General features: G+C 39.5%; 2 protein-coding genes across 3 annotated transcripts in view; one reads left to right on the top strand and one right to left on the bottom strand.

Moving 5' to 3' along the window:
* Positions 1–13,694, bottom strand: part of LOC134199623 (uncharacterized) — a 500,100-nt gene that overhangs the window by 28,542 nt on the left and 457,864 nt on the right. The gene's annotated exons all lie outside the window — the stretch shown is intronic.
* LOC134199611 (uncharacterized) lies at positions 8,368–9,860 on the top strand. The gene is made up of 2 exons (XM_062670859.1): positions 8,368–9,069; positions 9,846–9,860. Exons 1-2 carry the CDS (start codon positions 8,368–8,370, stop codon positions 9,858–9,860), a joined length of 717 nt encoding a protein of 238 aa, XP_062526843.1.

The raw sequence follows: 13,694 nt of genomic DNA, 5'->3' as shown, positions 1-13,694 counted from the left end.
AGACGGCTGACGTTTTAGAGCCTTCGATTTGCCTCGAAGCTTCCGTCGGCTGGGCGTCCTTGGGGTGAGCCGCGCCGTCTGGTTGTAGTGTTGACCGCGGTAACCCCCCTTTTTTTTTTTTTTTTTTTTTTTTTTTTCGGGCCGGGGGCCGAACCTCCTACGAGGTCCCCGCGCCTAGGGGGCGCGCGGGGTATGTGAGACTCAACGATCTGCAGGTGTTGAGAGCAGATCGCGGGCCCAAGGATTTTAGGGCCCACCCACTAAACGACTCCCCTGCACTCTTACACCCGACGTCCGATCTCCGTCCGGGGTCAGAACCCGTTCAGAGTAGGGGGGTTCCCGCGGTCAACACTACAACCAGACACGCGGCGCCACCCCGAGGACGCCCGACCGACGGGTCGTCGAGGCGATAGTCGACGACCAACGACGTCGGTCTCCGCGGTACGGCGGCCCTACCAGGCCGCCCGGGCGGTGCCGCTGGTGTTCCGGGATACCCCGCTGGGCCAGAACCAGCCTGCCGGGTCGGAACGCGATACACCGCCGACCGGGTTGCTCTTCAACAGTATGTTCGGCGACGACAGCGACGACGAAAATGCGGACCGCATCGCAGTCCGCAGCCGCCGACGCGCCGTCCCGTCCTCCTGGTGCCAGCGCGCTAGAGTGACGGTAGCGTGCGGCGCAGCCTCAACCCCCTTAGGTCGCCCCGTGACCATCACCGGGAGGAGACTGCCTCCTCAGCGGTAACCCCCCTACCTTAACCGGATTCTGGCCTCGGAGGGGATCGGACGTCGGGTGTAAGAGTGCAGGGGAGTCGTTTAGTGGGTGGGCCCTAAAATCCTTGGGCCCGCGGTCTGCTCACAACACCATGCAGATCGTTGAGTCTCACTTACCCCGCGCACCCCTTATGCGCGGGAACCTCGTAGGAGGCTCGGCCCCCGGCTCGAAAAAAAAAAAACCAAAAAAGGTGATGGTTTGCTTATTAGATATAAATTAATTAATAATTGGGAATGTAATTGTTTTTATGATCGAACAATCACCAATAGTCATCGAACAAACGATATTTGACCAAAATGAATTAATCTGAGCGATAAAAATAAAGATGTCTAGTAAGGGGGCCCACTTAACGGTGATATTTTTTTTTTATAACAACGAGTGGCAAACGAGCAAGACGGGTCACCTGATGGTAAGTGATTATTTGTTTAATTAATTATAAATAAATAAAAGACGAACAAACAATTTTTACATTCGATCATTAACGAACAAACGACGGACAAATAATTAAAAATAAAAAAAGCCAAAAATCAAAGAAGGGGGGCCAAATTTACATTTTTGTTTTTGGAAGTTTAAATAGATATTCAATAGCCTTAAAAATACCATAACATTCCCCAGTAAACACGGATGTTTCCGGAGGAAGTTTGATTTTCTGTGATATTTTAAATTGAGCATAATAGACACCTACACCAACAGGGTCAGAAGAGGAGTGTTTAGACGCGTCTGTGTAAATATGATGGTAATCAACCCAAACAGTATTTTTGAAAAGATTAAATGAAAATTTTGTACAAATATCGTGCTTGTTTAAATCAAAGTTAAAATTAATTTCTGGAAGAGACATTAATGCTTCAAAGCTAGTATTGAAAAGAGGGTAATTAATGGATCGATGAATAGGAGCTTTTATGTTAATAAATTTCTTAAAAGTATTGATTAGAAAAGGTGGTTTTTTATGTCTCCAATATGCAGATGTATCTATACAATGAGAAAGTTGCTGAAGTTTGTTATGAAGAGAGTGGTTAAGAAACTGAAAAGATCGGAATATAAATTTGTCTGCTAAATATTGACGACGTAGATGTAGTGGAGGATCACGACATTCTACTTGAAGAGCATTGATAGGGCTTGACCGCATAGCCCCAGAAACTTTAGACTGTATGAGATCTAATTTTTTAAATGCCTTAACACTCCCAGGCTCCAGCAAGAATGTACCATAATCTAACATACTTCTTATAAGAGCATTATATAACAATTTCATGCAAAAAGGATGAGCACCCCAACTTTTTTTTTTTTTTTTTTCGGGTAGAGGGCCGAACCTCCTACGAGGTCCCCGCGCAAAAGGGGCGCGCGGGGTATGTGAGACTCAACGATCTGCATGGATGAGCACCCCACCTAACACCTGACAAACATCTTAAAATATTAAGAGCATGTTCGCACTTAGTATTTATGTAATCACAATGTGGGATACCAGTTAGTTTCGAATCTAAGACAATTCCCAAATACTTAACATTAGCTTTGACTGGAATCTGACTATCCTCATAAAATATAGAAATAGGAGGAGGTGTTCTTGATCTCGCGAATAAAACTATTGTACTTTTTGCAGGTGATAGATCAAGGCCATTTAAGTCCAACCAAGTTTTTAAATTTATCAGCGATTGTGTTACAGACGAACTAGCTTTTTCAATAGATTTATCACAACAATAAATTAATAGATCATCAGCATACTGAAGAACATTTACACTATTAAGTGATGATTTTAAATCTTGAGTATAAATATTATATAATATTGGACTAAGTACTGATCCCTGAGGAAGGCCCTTTGAAACAAGTCGAGTAATTGACTTCCCGTCATCTAGTTTCAGGATTATGTATCTTTCGGAAAGCATGTTTATGATAAACTTTGTTAATAGCAGTGGTATATTAAATTAGAAAAGCTTACTCTTTAAAATACTTATCACGACGTTATCATACGCACAATTTATGTCTAAGAACGCAGCTATTACTGATTTATTATTTGAAAATGATAATTGAATATCAGAAATGAATATACAGTCAAAATCTGTTATAACGACATCGAAGGGAGTGCTCATATTCAGTCGTAAAAACCGATAGTCGTAACAACCGGTGATGTTTAATGTGTATCGTGCGAGTACAATCAAATCGATAGGGAATTATTGGAAAAATATATTTACATAATACGCGATTTCTCTTCAATATTAATTTGTTTTCTTTTTCTTTGCGACATTTTGAAAGTTTCACGAATAACTCCACAAAGTTTTAGTGCGTCTTGTATACAACATGTAACATATTTAACGCACACCCTCAAACACCCCAATTAGACTTTAATAGTATAAACGCTATGCATACACCAAATATTATTTATATGTGCGTTCACATTGATTATTTGTGAAATTAGTTATTCCCATTTCGTGGAAATAAAATGGTCACCGATTCACACTCCGCTGCGCACGCACACACAGACACCTACTCGCCGCGCCCCTTGTTCAATGCACTTTAATGACCGTTTTCGTATTTGTTGTTTTATTTTAGATAATACTGCAATGTCACTTTTCACTTTATCAAAGGCGGTTATTATCTTATTCTTTAGCTCTTCGGCACTTATTGTCTGTGTGTTATAAACTAGCGATTTAATTCGCCCCCACAAAAAAAAAGTCGAGAGGCGTCAAATCAGCTGATCTAGAAGGTCACTGACCGAAAAGACAGCGAAATACGGGAGATATTTTATTTGCACTATCACTTGACCTCTTATCGATAAGGTGGACGCGGCGTGACTGACTTGTCAAAAATATTTTGTTGACTTCGTTGTTTAGATTTTTCTTTGATCACCGCCGACGCAACCGCGTCGCCGCGAACATCGGGATTAGCCTGCCGTTTATTGTAGGAATATTAAGCCGACGAAAGAAAGGGATAGTAATTATTTTTGTATTACGTGGTTTTCTTTTATGTATTGTAGTGTTGCTGTGTGCCGGCGGTCGCTGTTGGTATTGTGTGCGTAGGTATTTTATTTTGTAATAGACTATTAGCCTTGAAATAAGTATCAGATTTTTTAATTAAATAATATTTTTTTTTACTAATTAGATATTTCATTTTAAAAAGTCTTAATACCCTGACTTACGTTCCATTTTCGTTTCTATGAACTGTTTAGCTAGCTGTGTAGGGTGACTGTAATTTACTTAGTTTTAACTAAATTTTAGAAAAAAAATTTGGTACATAAAAAACAATCAAAATCGATCCAGATTCCGATTCTGAACAAATTATTTTCAGGGTGTGCGTTAATTATGTTACATGTTGTATAGATAAGTAACTAACTGAAGAGATATGAAGAGGCGGGCTTTGACTCTACTGCATGCGCGTATTTTGTTTCTAAGAAGTATAAAATACCCTACACTAAACTAAATCCTATTGTTTTCTTTCCTGATTTTAATAGCCATTGAAGACAAATGTGGATACCTATTCAAATTGTTTACAATACAGCTTAGCCGGTCGTTCTAACAGATCAAATTCTCCGAAATATTAGTTAAATGTGGTCGTTTTATGAGGTATGTCGTTATTAGCAATGTCGTATAAAGAAATGTTTTTAATAAGGCGGTCATATAGCATTCAGCCGGGACCTTTGTTCTAGATTATTATTACCGGCATGTTGTTCTAAACGATGTCGCAGTAAACGGTTTCGTGTTTTGACTGTACTTAAGCTATCAATAGTACTTTTCCCACGTCTAAAACCAAACTGGGATTCACACAATAGACCGTTATGCTCAACAAACCATTCTAAACGATTTTTTATAAGATGTTCTGTAATTTTCATCAAAACAGAAGAAAGTGCAATTGGGCGATAGGCAGAATGGTCTGTAGAGCACCTATCAGGTTTCAGAACGGTAATTATTTCTTGGCGTTTCCACGAGGAGGGGATGTTACCCGATGTCACTATGGAATTTATAAGAGATAAATAATAAAATAAAGCATCATCATTTAAATGAGAGATAAAGGAATAAGGGATACCGTCCAGGAGCAGAATCCTTAACATGTGACAATACACCTTTTAATTCAGTGAGAGAAAATAGACTGTTTAGATCAAAACAGTTGTAATTATTTATATTTATTATTAAGTCTTCGGGAACGAAAGGAGGAGCTAATTTATCTAAAAAGCTATTAACTAAATGAGAAGGGATTGATTTTGGAGATGAATATTTGAATGCAGATCTAAACCTCCTTATATTTTGCCATACAAGAGATGGTTTGACATCAGGTGATATGGAATAGCAGAAGGTTTTCCAGCCATCAAATTTCTTTTTCTTTAGAAATTTTGAAGTTTCTGCCATTATCTTTGTAAGAATTTCAAAATTCTCAACAGTGGAACATTCACAATATGTAATTTCGGCATATTTTCTTCTCTTTACTGCCTGGGTACATTCATTATCCCACCAAGGAGGGGAAGGAATAAAACCCAAAGAGCTATTTTTAATAGGAAAAATTTCATTGGCAACCTCAACAAAGATTCTTGCCAAAGAATCTGCACACTGAGATTCTGTACCTGGATTAATTTTTGGAAGTGTAATAATTTTGTTTTTTATTAGATCTTTGTATAAATCCCAATCAGCATCATTAAGCTTATATTTTAGACGAGGAGAATATGTTTTATGTAATACTTTATTGTTGTTATTGCAGGTTGGAATTGATAATAATAATGGGAAGTGATCACTACCAAAAGTAGATCGGATCCCAGGACAAAGAAGAAGCAAGATTAGGTGTAGTGACTGTTAAATCTGGAGAGCTTGGGCCCTCGTCAGGATGAGAACGTCGAGTAGGACGACCATCATTTAATATACTCAAATTCACTGAATCAAATATATATATTAATGTGTTACCATAACTATTAGAAGATAAGTAACCCCAGGATTCATGGCGACAGTTAAAATCGCCAAGGATCATAAAAGGCTTCGGAAGAATGTAAATAATATCTTTAATTTCATTCAAGATTGCAGAAGAAGGATGAGGTATATAAATATATACATAACAGATATTTTCGACTAACGCAGCAATAATAGAAAAATTATTACTGTGTGAAGGGATAGAGAAGAGAGAAAAAGAAAGGGGGTGTTTCACAAGCATGGCTACTCCGCCATGCCCATCTACACGATCTTCCCTGAGACATGAATAACCACGAATCTTAAATAAAGATCCTGGTTTCAACTATGTATCTTGAAGAGCACAGATATAAGGTTTATATTTATTTAATAAATAAATAAGATCACTTTTTTTAGGAGTGATGCTTTGACAATTCCATTGAAGAACTTTGTCCATTCTTTGGTTTATAAATTTGAGTAATTGCAGAAACTAATAAGGCAGCGTTGGACGGTGTAAATTCATTCGATTGACTAAGAGATTTTATAAGAGAGATAATTAAATCAATTACTGGGGTTTCCGATGGGTTTTCATTTTCTTTGTTAATTAATGCACATCCATTGGAGGGTTGGGGAATATTAAAATCCCTTAAAATTTCTTGGTGAGCTGATTTGTCATACCCTTTGCTAAGTGTAGGTGGAGGCTTTGGTTTATCAAAACAGTTTTTTTTATATGAAGTACTGTTCATAGCTTTAGATGTAGGATGTTGATGCTGGGTTGGAATAGTATTAGGAGTGAGGTTAGGTGATGAGAGTAATGCATCTGCATAAGAAATTTGAGAGACGGATGTAGCTTTGAAGCTTCTGAATAGGAAATACAGCTTTTAGCCATTGATTCCTTTATAGCTCTTTGTCTTTCATATTCTAAGCATTTTTTATCAGTTGCAATATGGGACCCCTTACATAGACAACAAGATATAAAATCTTCTTGAATAGAGCAGTTATCACCACTATGTCCTTGACCACATCTAAAACATCTTGGTTTAGATCTGCATTGAGATTTGACACTACTGGTGGTACTTAGGACCTCTTGTGAGTCCGCGCGGGTGGGTACCACCACCCTGCCTATTTCTGCCGTGAAGCAGTAATGCGTTTCGGTTTGAAGGGTGGGGCAGCCGTTGCAACTATACGTGAGACCTTAGAACTTATAGGTATCTCTAGACATCAACCCAGCGAAAAGTACTGCGGTGCTATTTCAGAGGGGAAGCTCCACACGGATTTCCTCCCGGATTATCGTGCGTTGCGACCGTAGATAGTGGACGTCTCCGTGGTTGTTGTGGCATTATCGTTTCATTTGCGGAACGGGAGAGGGAGAGCTCTTCTTCCCTCTCGGCGCCGTGCCGCCGCCGTCGAGCCGGGGGTCGGAGGAGGGCGTTTGTCCAGCTCCAGCCCCTATGAGGAGGCAGTCTCCTCCCGGTGATGGTCACGGGGCGACCTAAGGGGGTTGAGGCTGCGCCGCACGCTACCGTCACTCTAGCGCGCTGGCACCAGGAGGACGGGACGGCGCGTCGGCGGCTGCGGACTGCGATGCGGTCCGCATTTTCGTCGTCGCTGTCGTCGCCGAACATACTGTTGAAGAGCAACCCGGTCGGCGGTGTATCGCGTTCCGACCTGGCAGGCTGGTTCTGGCCCAGCGGGGTATCCCGGAACACCAGCGGCACCGCCCGGGCGGCCTGGTAGGGCCGCCGTACCGCGGAGACCGACGTCGTTGGTTGTCGACTATCGCCTCGACGACCCGTCGGTCGGGCGTCCTCGGGGTGGCGCCGCGTGTCTGGTTGTAGTGTTGACCGCGGGAACCCCCCTACTCTGTCCAGGTTCTGACCCCGGACGGAGATCGGACGTCGGGTGTAAGAGTGCAGGGGAGTCGTTTAGTGGGTGGGCCCTAAAATCCTTGGGCCCGCGATCTGCTCTCAATACCTGCAGATCGTTAAGTCTCACATACCCCGCGCGCCCCCTAGGCGCGGGGACCTCGTAGGAGGTTCGGCCCTCTACCCGAAAAAAAAAAAAAAAAATTATCGTTTCATTTAAGTTTAAATTTATTAATTTTAAATTGTGGTTGGTCGTTTTCAATTCATCGGTGGCTCCTTGTTCTTCATTAACGTTTTTAACAGCTGACTCCGCCTTTTGGGCGGTGTAACAGAGATAGAAGCTTGGTAAGATACGCCTTAGCTTTCTTATTGTGGCTGCTTCTCGCTTGAGCCTGCCTGTGGGTGCTTGTTTGCTTGACACGCGTGTGCGCTTTGAGTGTGTCGAGTCGAAGAAATTACAAACATTCAAAAAAGTACTCGGGCGGCCGGGCGTGAACTTGCATCGCTGGACCTACGTTTGGTCGTCGCCCTGTTGCTCCAACAATTAACTGAACTCTCCTGCTAAATTATACATTGCCTTCATATTACTTTGAATCTAATCTCGTAATTTATAATTTATTATGGAGTACACCTGCTGTAATAAAGTGGTCAATACTCGTGACAATAAGAAGTCAACCTTGGTGTGTACAGTGTGTAGAAATTATTATCACATCGGCTGTGTTCTTCCTGCAAAAAAGGATTGGACGCCGGATTCAGAATTTAAGTCTACATGGATATGTCTTAATTGTGCGACTAGATCACGCACTGTTAATGATGACACTCCTGTCCGAGGCAATGTGAGGCCTCGAGCACCTGATACATCCAATGTTACGATGAGACCGTTGCGTACTGGATCCAGGGAACGTGAGGGACCTGAATTACAGGTTGTCCCTTTGGAACAGGTCAGGAGTATAGTGCGCGCGGAAGTCCAGGAAGCTGTTGCTTGTTTCAGGGACACTATTCTTGAACTCAAGAGTGAAATCTCAACTCTTCGTGATAGTGTCTCCTTCATTAGTGACAAGTATGAAGCCATATCAAAAAGATTTCTTGAGTTTAATGACCATCTGAAAGTTATTCCAACACTCAAAAACGAGCTCAGTATACTGGATTCAAGAATGCAATCCATTGATTCTCAGTTCAACTTAAAAGAGCAGTGGAGCAGGAGATCTAATATAGAAATTCTGGGTATCCCCGAAAGGAAAGGCGAAAATCTAATAGAATTGGTCTCGAAAATTGCCGAGAAGGCGGGTTTTGCCTTGAATCCTCAGATAGACGTCGATTTTGTTACAAGGGTTGCGCCGATGGACAGAGGCAGTAGCAGATCAAAGCCAGTTATTCTTAGATTTGTATCCCGATATAGGAAGGATGACATGTTGGCTAAATTGCGGAGATTGAAGGAATTGAAATCTTCTGATATTGGATTCCCACATGATTCATCTAGGCTTTATTTTAATGACCACCTCACGAAAAATAATAAACTTTTGTTAAAAAACGTAAAAAATTTAGCCAAGGAAAAATTTTACAAATACGTGTGGGTACGTAATTGTACTATACTGGTGCGAAAAAACGATGTTAGTCCGCCAGTCGTGATTGCTTCCCAAGATGATTTAAAAAAAATTATATAGGTGTTTTCCTTATTATTATATTCATTGTTTTTAAAGCACATGCTATTTTTTGTAATGTAAAATATATCATAATTTTGTTTTTTTCTTTTCAAAAGTTGATGATCGGACTATTTCATTTTTTTGAGAAACTTTTAAATGTTTTTTTAACTATTTTAATAACATTATTATGTAAGGCTTGTTATGATATAGCAACATACTTATTGTTTAGCATTGGAGAATTTTTTATATTGTTCGTTTGGAACTTTTACTCCTGGGGTGGGTGTTTGATTAATGTTGAGATCTATATTCTCGTTTGTGTAGGTACTTATGTATTGACATGTCAATTATTATGCTGTGGTTTGAGCCGTGGACTATTAATACTGTTGGTTAATTATTTATATGATCTATTTTTTCTCTCTCTCTCTAATGGCTAATTTAAAGATTTTTTACCAGAACGTTCGTGGTTTACGTAGTAAAACTAATTTGTTTTATAGAAACATTATTTTATGTGATAATGATATTATATGTCTTAGTGAGACATGGTTAATGCCGAGTATTTATGACTCGGAGTTGTTTGATGAGCGTTTTGTTGTATACCGTTGCGATCGGAACTATAACTCTCGAAATGATTCTTTGGGTGGCGGGGTACTTATTGCTGTGCGTAGAGGAATTACCGTTTTTAATTTAACCTGTCTCCCTTCCAACAGAAACCGATCAGCTGATATTATTTCGATAAAAATAAATATTAAGCACAATAACGTTAGTAAACTACTCCATCTTTACTGTTGCTATTTTCCTCAATGTTCCTCTCAGTTTGAAGATGAAATTGGTTTTTTTGAGGATATTTCTGACACAATTATTACTAATCCCGGTGACGAATTTTTGTGCGTCGGCGATTTCAATATAAGGAATGCTTCTTGGGAGCTGATCGGTGTTGATGGACCTGCTAGACTCTTGAATGGTGATCGGTGGGACTCACTTGTCTTTGGTCTTTCTAATTTTTTAGCTTTTAATAGTTTTAAACAATTTAATTCGATTTCTAATATAAATAAAAGATGCTTAGATTTAGTAATAAGTAATTGTGCTTGTAAGGTTGTTCGTTCGTCCCTTCCTCTTGTATCTGAGGATGATCATCATCCAGCCTTAGATATTCAGATTCAGGGGTTAGACGTGAGACCCCTACGTTCTCCTGGCCGGTCCATATTGCTTTTCCATAAAAGTGACTACTCTATTATTAACGAGGAACTTTCGAAAATTGATTGGAAACAATCTTTTATGAATTTAGATGTCGACATGGCCGTGGGCAAGTTTCATGAAATCTTAGACAAGATTATTTCTGATAATGTGCCTGTGAAGGTCGTAAATGGTAACTCCAATTTCCCTTACTGGTACTCCTCTGCTTTAATCAAGTTGATTAAAGAAAAAAGAAAATTTCACAGGAAATGGAAATGTTATGGTCGATTGGCCGACTATTCAAGTTTTTCTGTTCTTCGCGAAAGACAAAAAGCCTTAAAAATTTGCTGTTACAATGCACACATAACAAAGTGTGAGGATGATATCTTGAAGTGCAGTAAGCAATTTTGGAGATTTGTTAAATCCAAGAGGAGTGCTGGGGATTTTCCTAACGAATTGTTCTTAAATGATAGGTGCTCATCTGATGGTTCTGAAATATGTAATTTATTTCATGTTCATTTTGGTTCTGCCTTTTTAACTAACAATACACAGTCAACATCATCGTTAAGTTATACCCCTGCTTCTTACGACCTTAACTGTGTAGATATTTCTTCATTTTTTATTTCGGTGGGTAAAGTCAAGCAATATTTAAAAAATCTTGATATTTCCAAGGGTGCTGGTCCGGATGGTATTCCGCCTGTTTTTTTGCGACAATGTTACGCTCAGCTGTGTTACCCTTTGCATCTTCTTTTTAATCACTCATTATCAACTGGTGTTATGCCCCGTATTTGGAAGCGGTCGTTCGTGGTGCCAGTCTTTAAGAGCGGTGATAAACATAACATAGCTAACTACAGACCAATTTCTAAAATTTGTGCCATCCCTAAGATGTTTGAACGTATAGTTTATGATTTTTTATTTCCCTTGATTAGGCCTCATATTATAGAGCAACAACATGGTTTTATAAGCCATAGATCTACTGAGACAAACCTCTGTGAGTTTTTGGATTATGTATTGAGCTCCATGGAGGATGGTCATCAGGTTGATGTGGTGTACACGGATTATTCCAAAGCGTTCGATCGAATAAATTTTGACATTTTGATTGAGAAATTGCATGGACTTGGGGTCCACGGTGATTTGCTGCGGTGGCTTGAGTCTTATGTTAGAGATCGCAGTCAGGCTGTGACTTTCAATGGTTTTTGTTCATCATTTGCACCTGTTCCCTCGGGAGTTCCTCAGGGCTCTCATCTCGGTCCTATGTTATTTAATATATATGTCAATGACGTTTCGAATGTTTTCAGGAAATCCAAATTCATTATGTACGCTGATGACAAAAAAGTATATAAAGTTATAAAGTCCTTAAACGACTGTTTGGAATTACAGGATGATTTGAACAACTTATTTGTTTACTGTCAAAATAACTTACTCACAGTGAATACTAATAAGTGTACTATTATAACATTCTCACGTGGAAGATCGAATATCTTGTATGACTATTCTATTAATGGTCAAACTTTGGTACGCACCACAGTTGTTCGTGATTTGGGTATTTATTTGGATTCCAGTTTGATTTTTGATTTTCATGTTAATGAAATAGTAAATAAGGCTTTTCGAATGTTAGGCTTCATACTTAGAGTTGGTAAAGACTTTAAAAGACCATCTACTTTGATTCTGTTGTACAACAGTTTTGTACGGTCTATATTGGAATATGGCTCCGTCACATGGAACCCCCAATATAATATTTATATTCAGCGACTAGAAAGAGTCCAAAAAAAGTTTTTTAAGCATCTTTTATACCATTGTCGTCGCTTTAACTCTCCAGAACCGACAGAATTTGTCTCTCTAGTCGATCGCAGGCTACTGAGGGATCAAATGTTTTTATATAAAATAAATAAATAACGAGATTGATTCTAGCTATCTTCTTTCCAAAATTTCATTTAAATGTAGTCGTATTTCCGCGCGTTCTAAACAGACCTTCCACATGTCCACGGCTCGAACGAAATATGCTTCTAACTCTTTTGTCCGTAGATCTTGTAGGTTGTATGATGCTAAGTTCTCTAATGCTGATATCTTTTACTTGTCACTTGTAGCATATAGAAAAGCTGTTTTGGAGTGTTTAAAGGGTGATTTGGCCCGATAAGTGTTGTAGTTTTATAGTGTGAGTTAATGTATAAAATGATATGTGCGTATTGTGTTGCTTTTGTTTTTTTGTAATTTGAATTTCTAAATTTCTCTTCTTGTTCACTGTCTACTTATATGTGATTTTGATTGTGGAAACATATTTGGTTATTGTTTTAGCTATTTTTTTTTTAAATATTGTATGTTTTGTATTGTACTGTTTGTTTCCCAAATAAATAAATAAATAAATAAATAAATAAATAAATAAATAAATTAGGAGGAGGAATCTCACACCCCCGATTACTCTCTTTAGACAACCCATACCCTGGGCCAGGAAGGTCAAGTACCTGGGCGTTACCCTGGATGCATCGATGACATTCCGCCCGCATATAAAATCAGTCCGTGACCGTGCCGCGTTTATTCTCGGTAGACTCTACCCCATGATCTGTAAGCGGAGTAAAATGTCCCTTCGGAACAAGGTGACACTTTACAAAACTTGCATAAGGCCCGTCATGACTTACGCGAGTGTGGTGTTCGCTTACGCGGCCCGCACACACATAGACACCCTCCAAGCTCTACAATCCCGCTTTTGCAGGTTAGCCGTCGGAGCTCCGTGGTTCGTGAGGAACGTTGACCTACACGACGACCTGGGCCTCGAATCTATCCAGAAATACATGAAGTCAGCGTCGGAACGGTACTTCGATAAGGCTATGCGTCATGATAATCGCCTTATCGTTGCCGCCGCTGATTACTCCCAGATTCGGCTTATGATAACGTTCTATTACATATTCTAAAAAGTAAATTAGATAAATTAAAGGTTCCCTATTTTTTAACTAATTCCATTGTAAATCTTCTTTCGGAGAGGAAAATTATTTTAGATGTTGGCGGCCCTTATAAGCAGGTATGGAGAGGTTTGCCACAGGGTTCTGTTCTGAGTCCTTTATTGTACAATATTTATACACATGATCTAGAAGGTTCAGTCGAAGATTCAGTTAGTTTATTACAGTATGCCGATGACTTGGTTATTTATGCCTTTGATATGTCTGTAAGTACTGCTGAACGATATGTTTCCTCCTCTTTATCTTTGCTAAAAATCTGGATGGATGCAAATGGTCTAGATCTGTCTCCCTCAAAAAGTACCGTTGTACTTTTCACCAAATCCCGTACTCCTTGCTCACCTATTATAACATATGATGGCGATATATTACCCATTAGAAATCAAGTTAAGTTCTTAGGAGCTATTCTTGACGGGTCAACCACACTGCGAA

The sequence above is a fragment of the Bombyx mori genome, chromosome 11, assembly GCF_030269925.1.
Source record: "Bombyx mori chromosome 11, ASM3026992v2".
In the NCBI taxonomy this organism is placed as follows: domain Eukaryota; kingdom Metazoa; phylum Arthropoda; class Insecta; order Lepidoptera; family Bombycidae; genus Bombyx; species Bombyx mori.
This window is presented reverse-complemented; position numbering and strand designations above follow the sequence as displayed.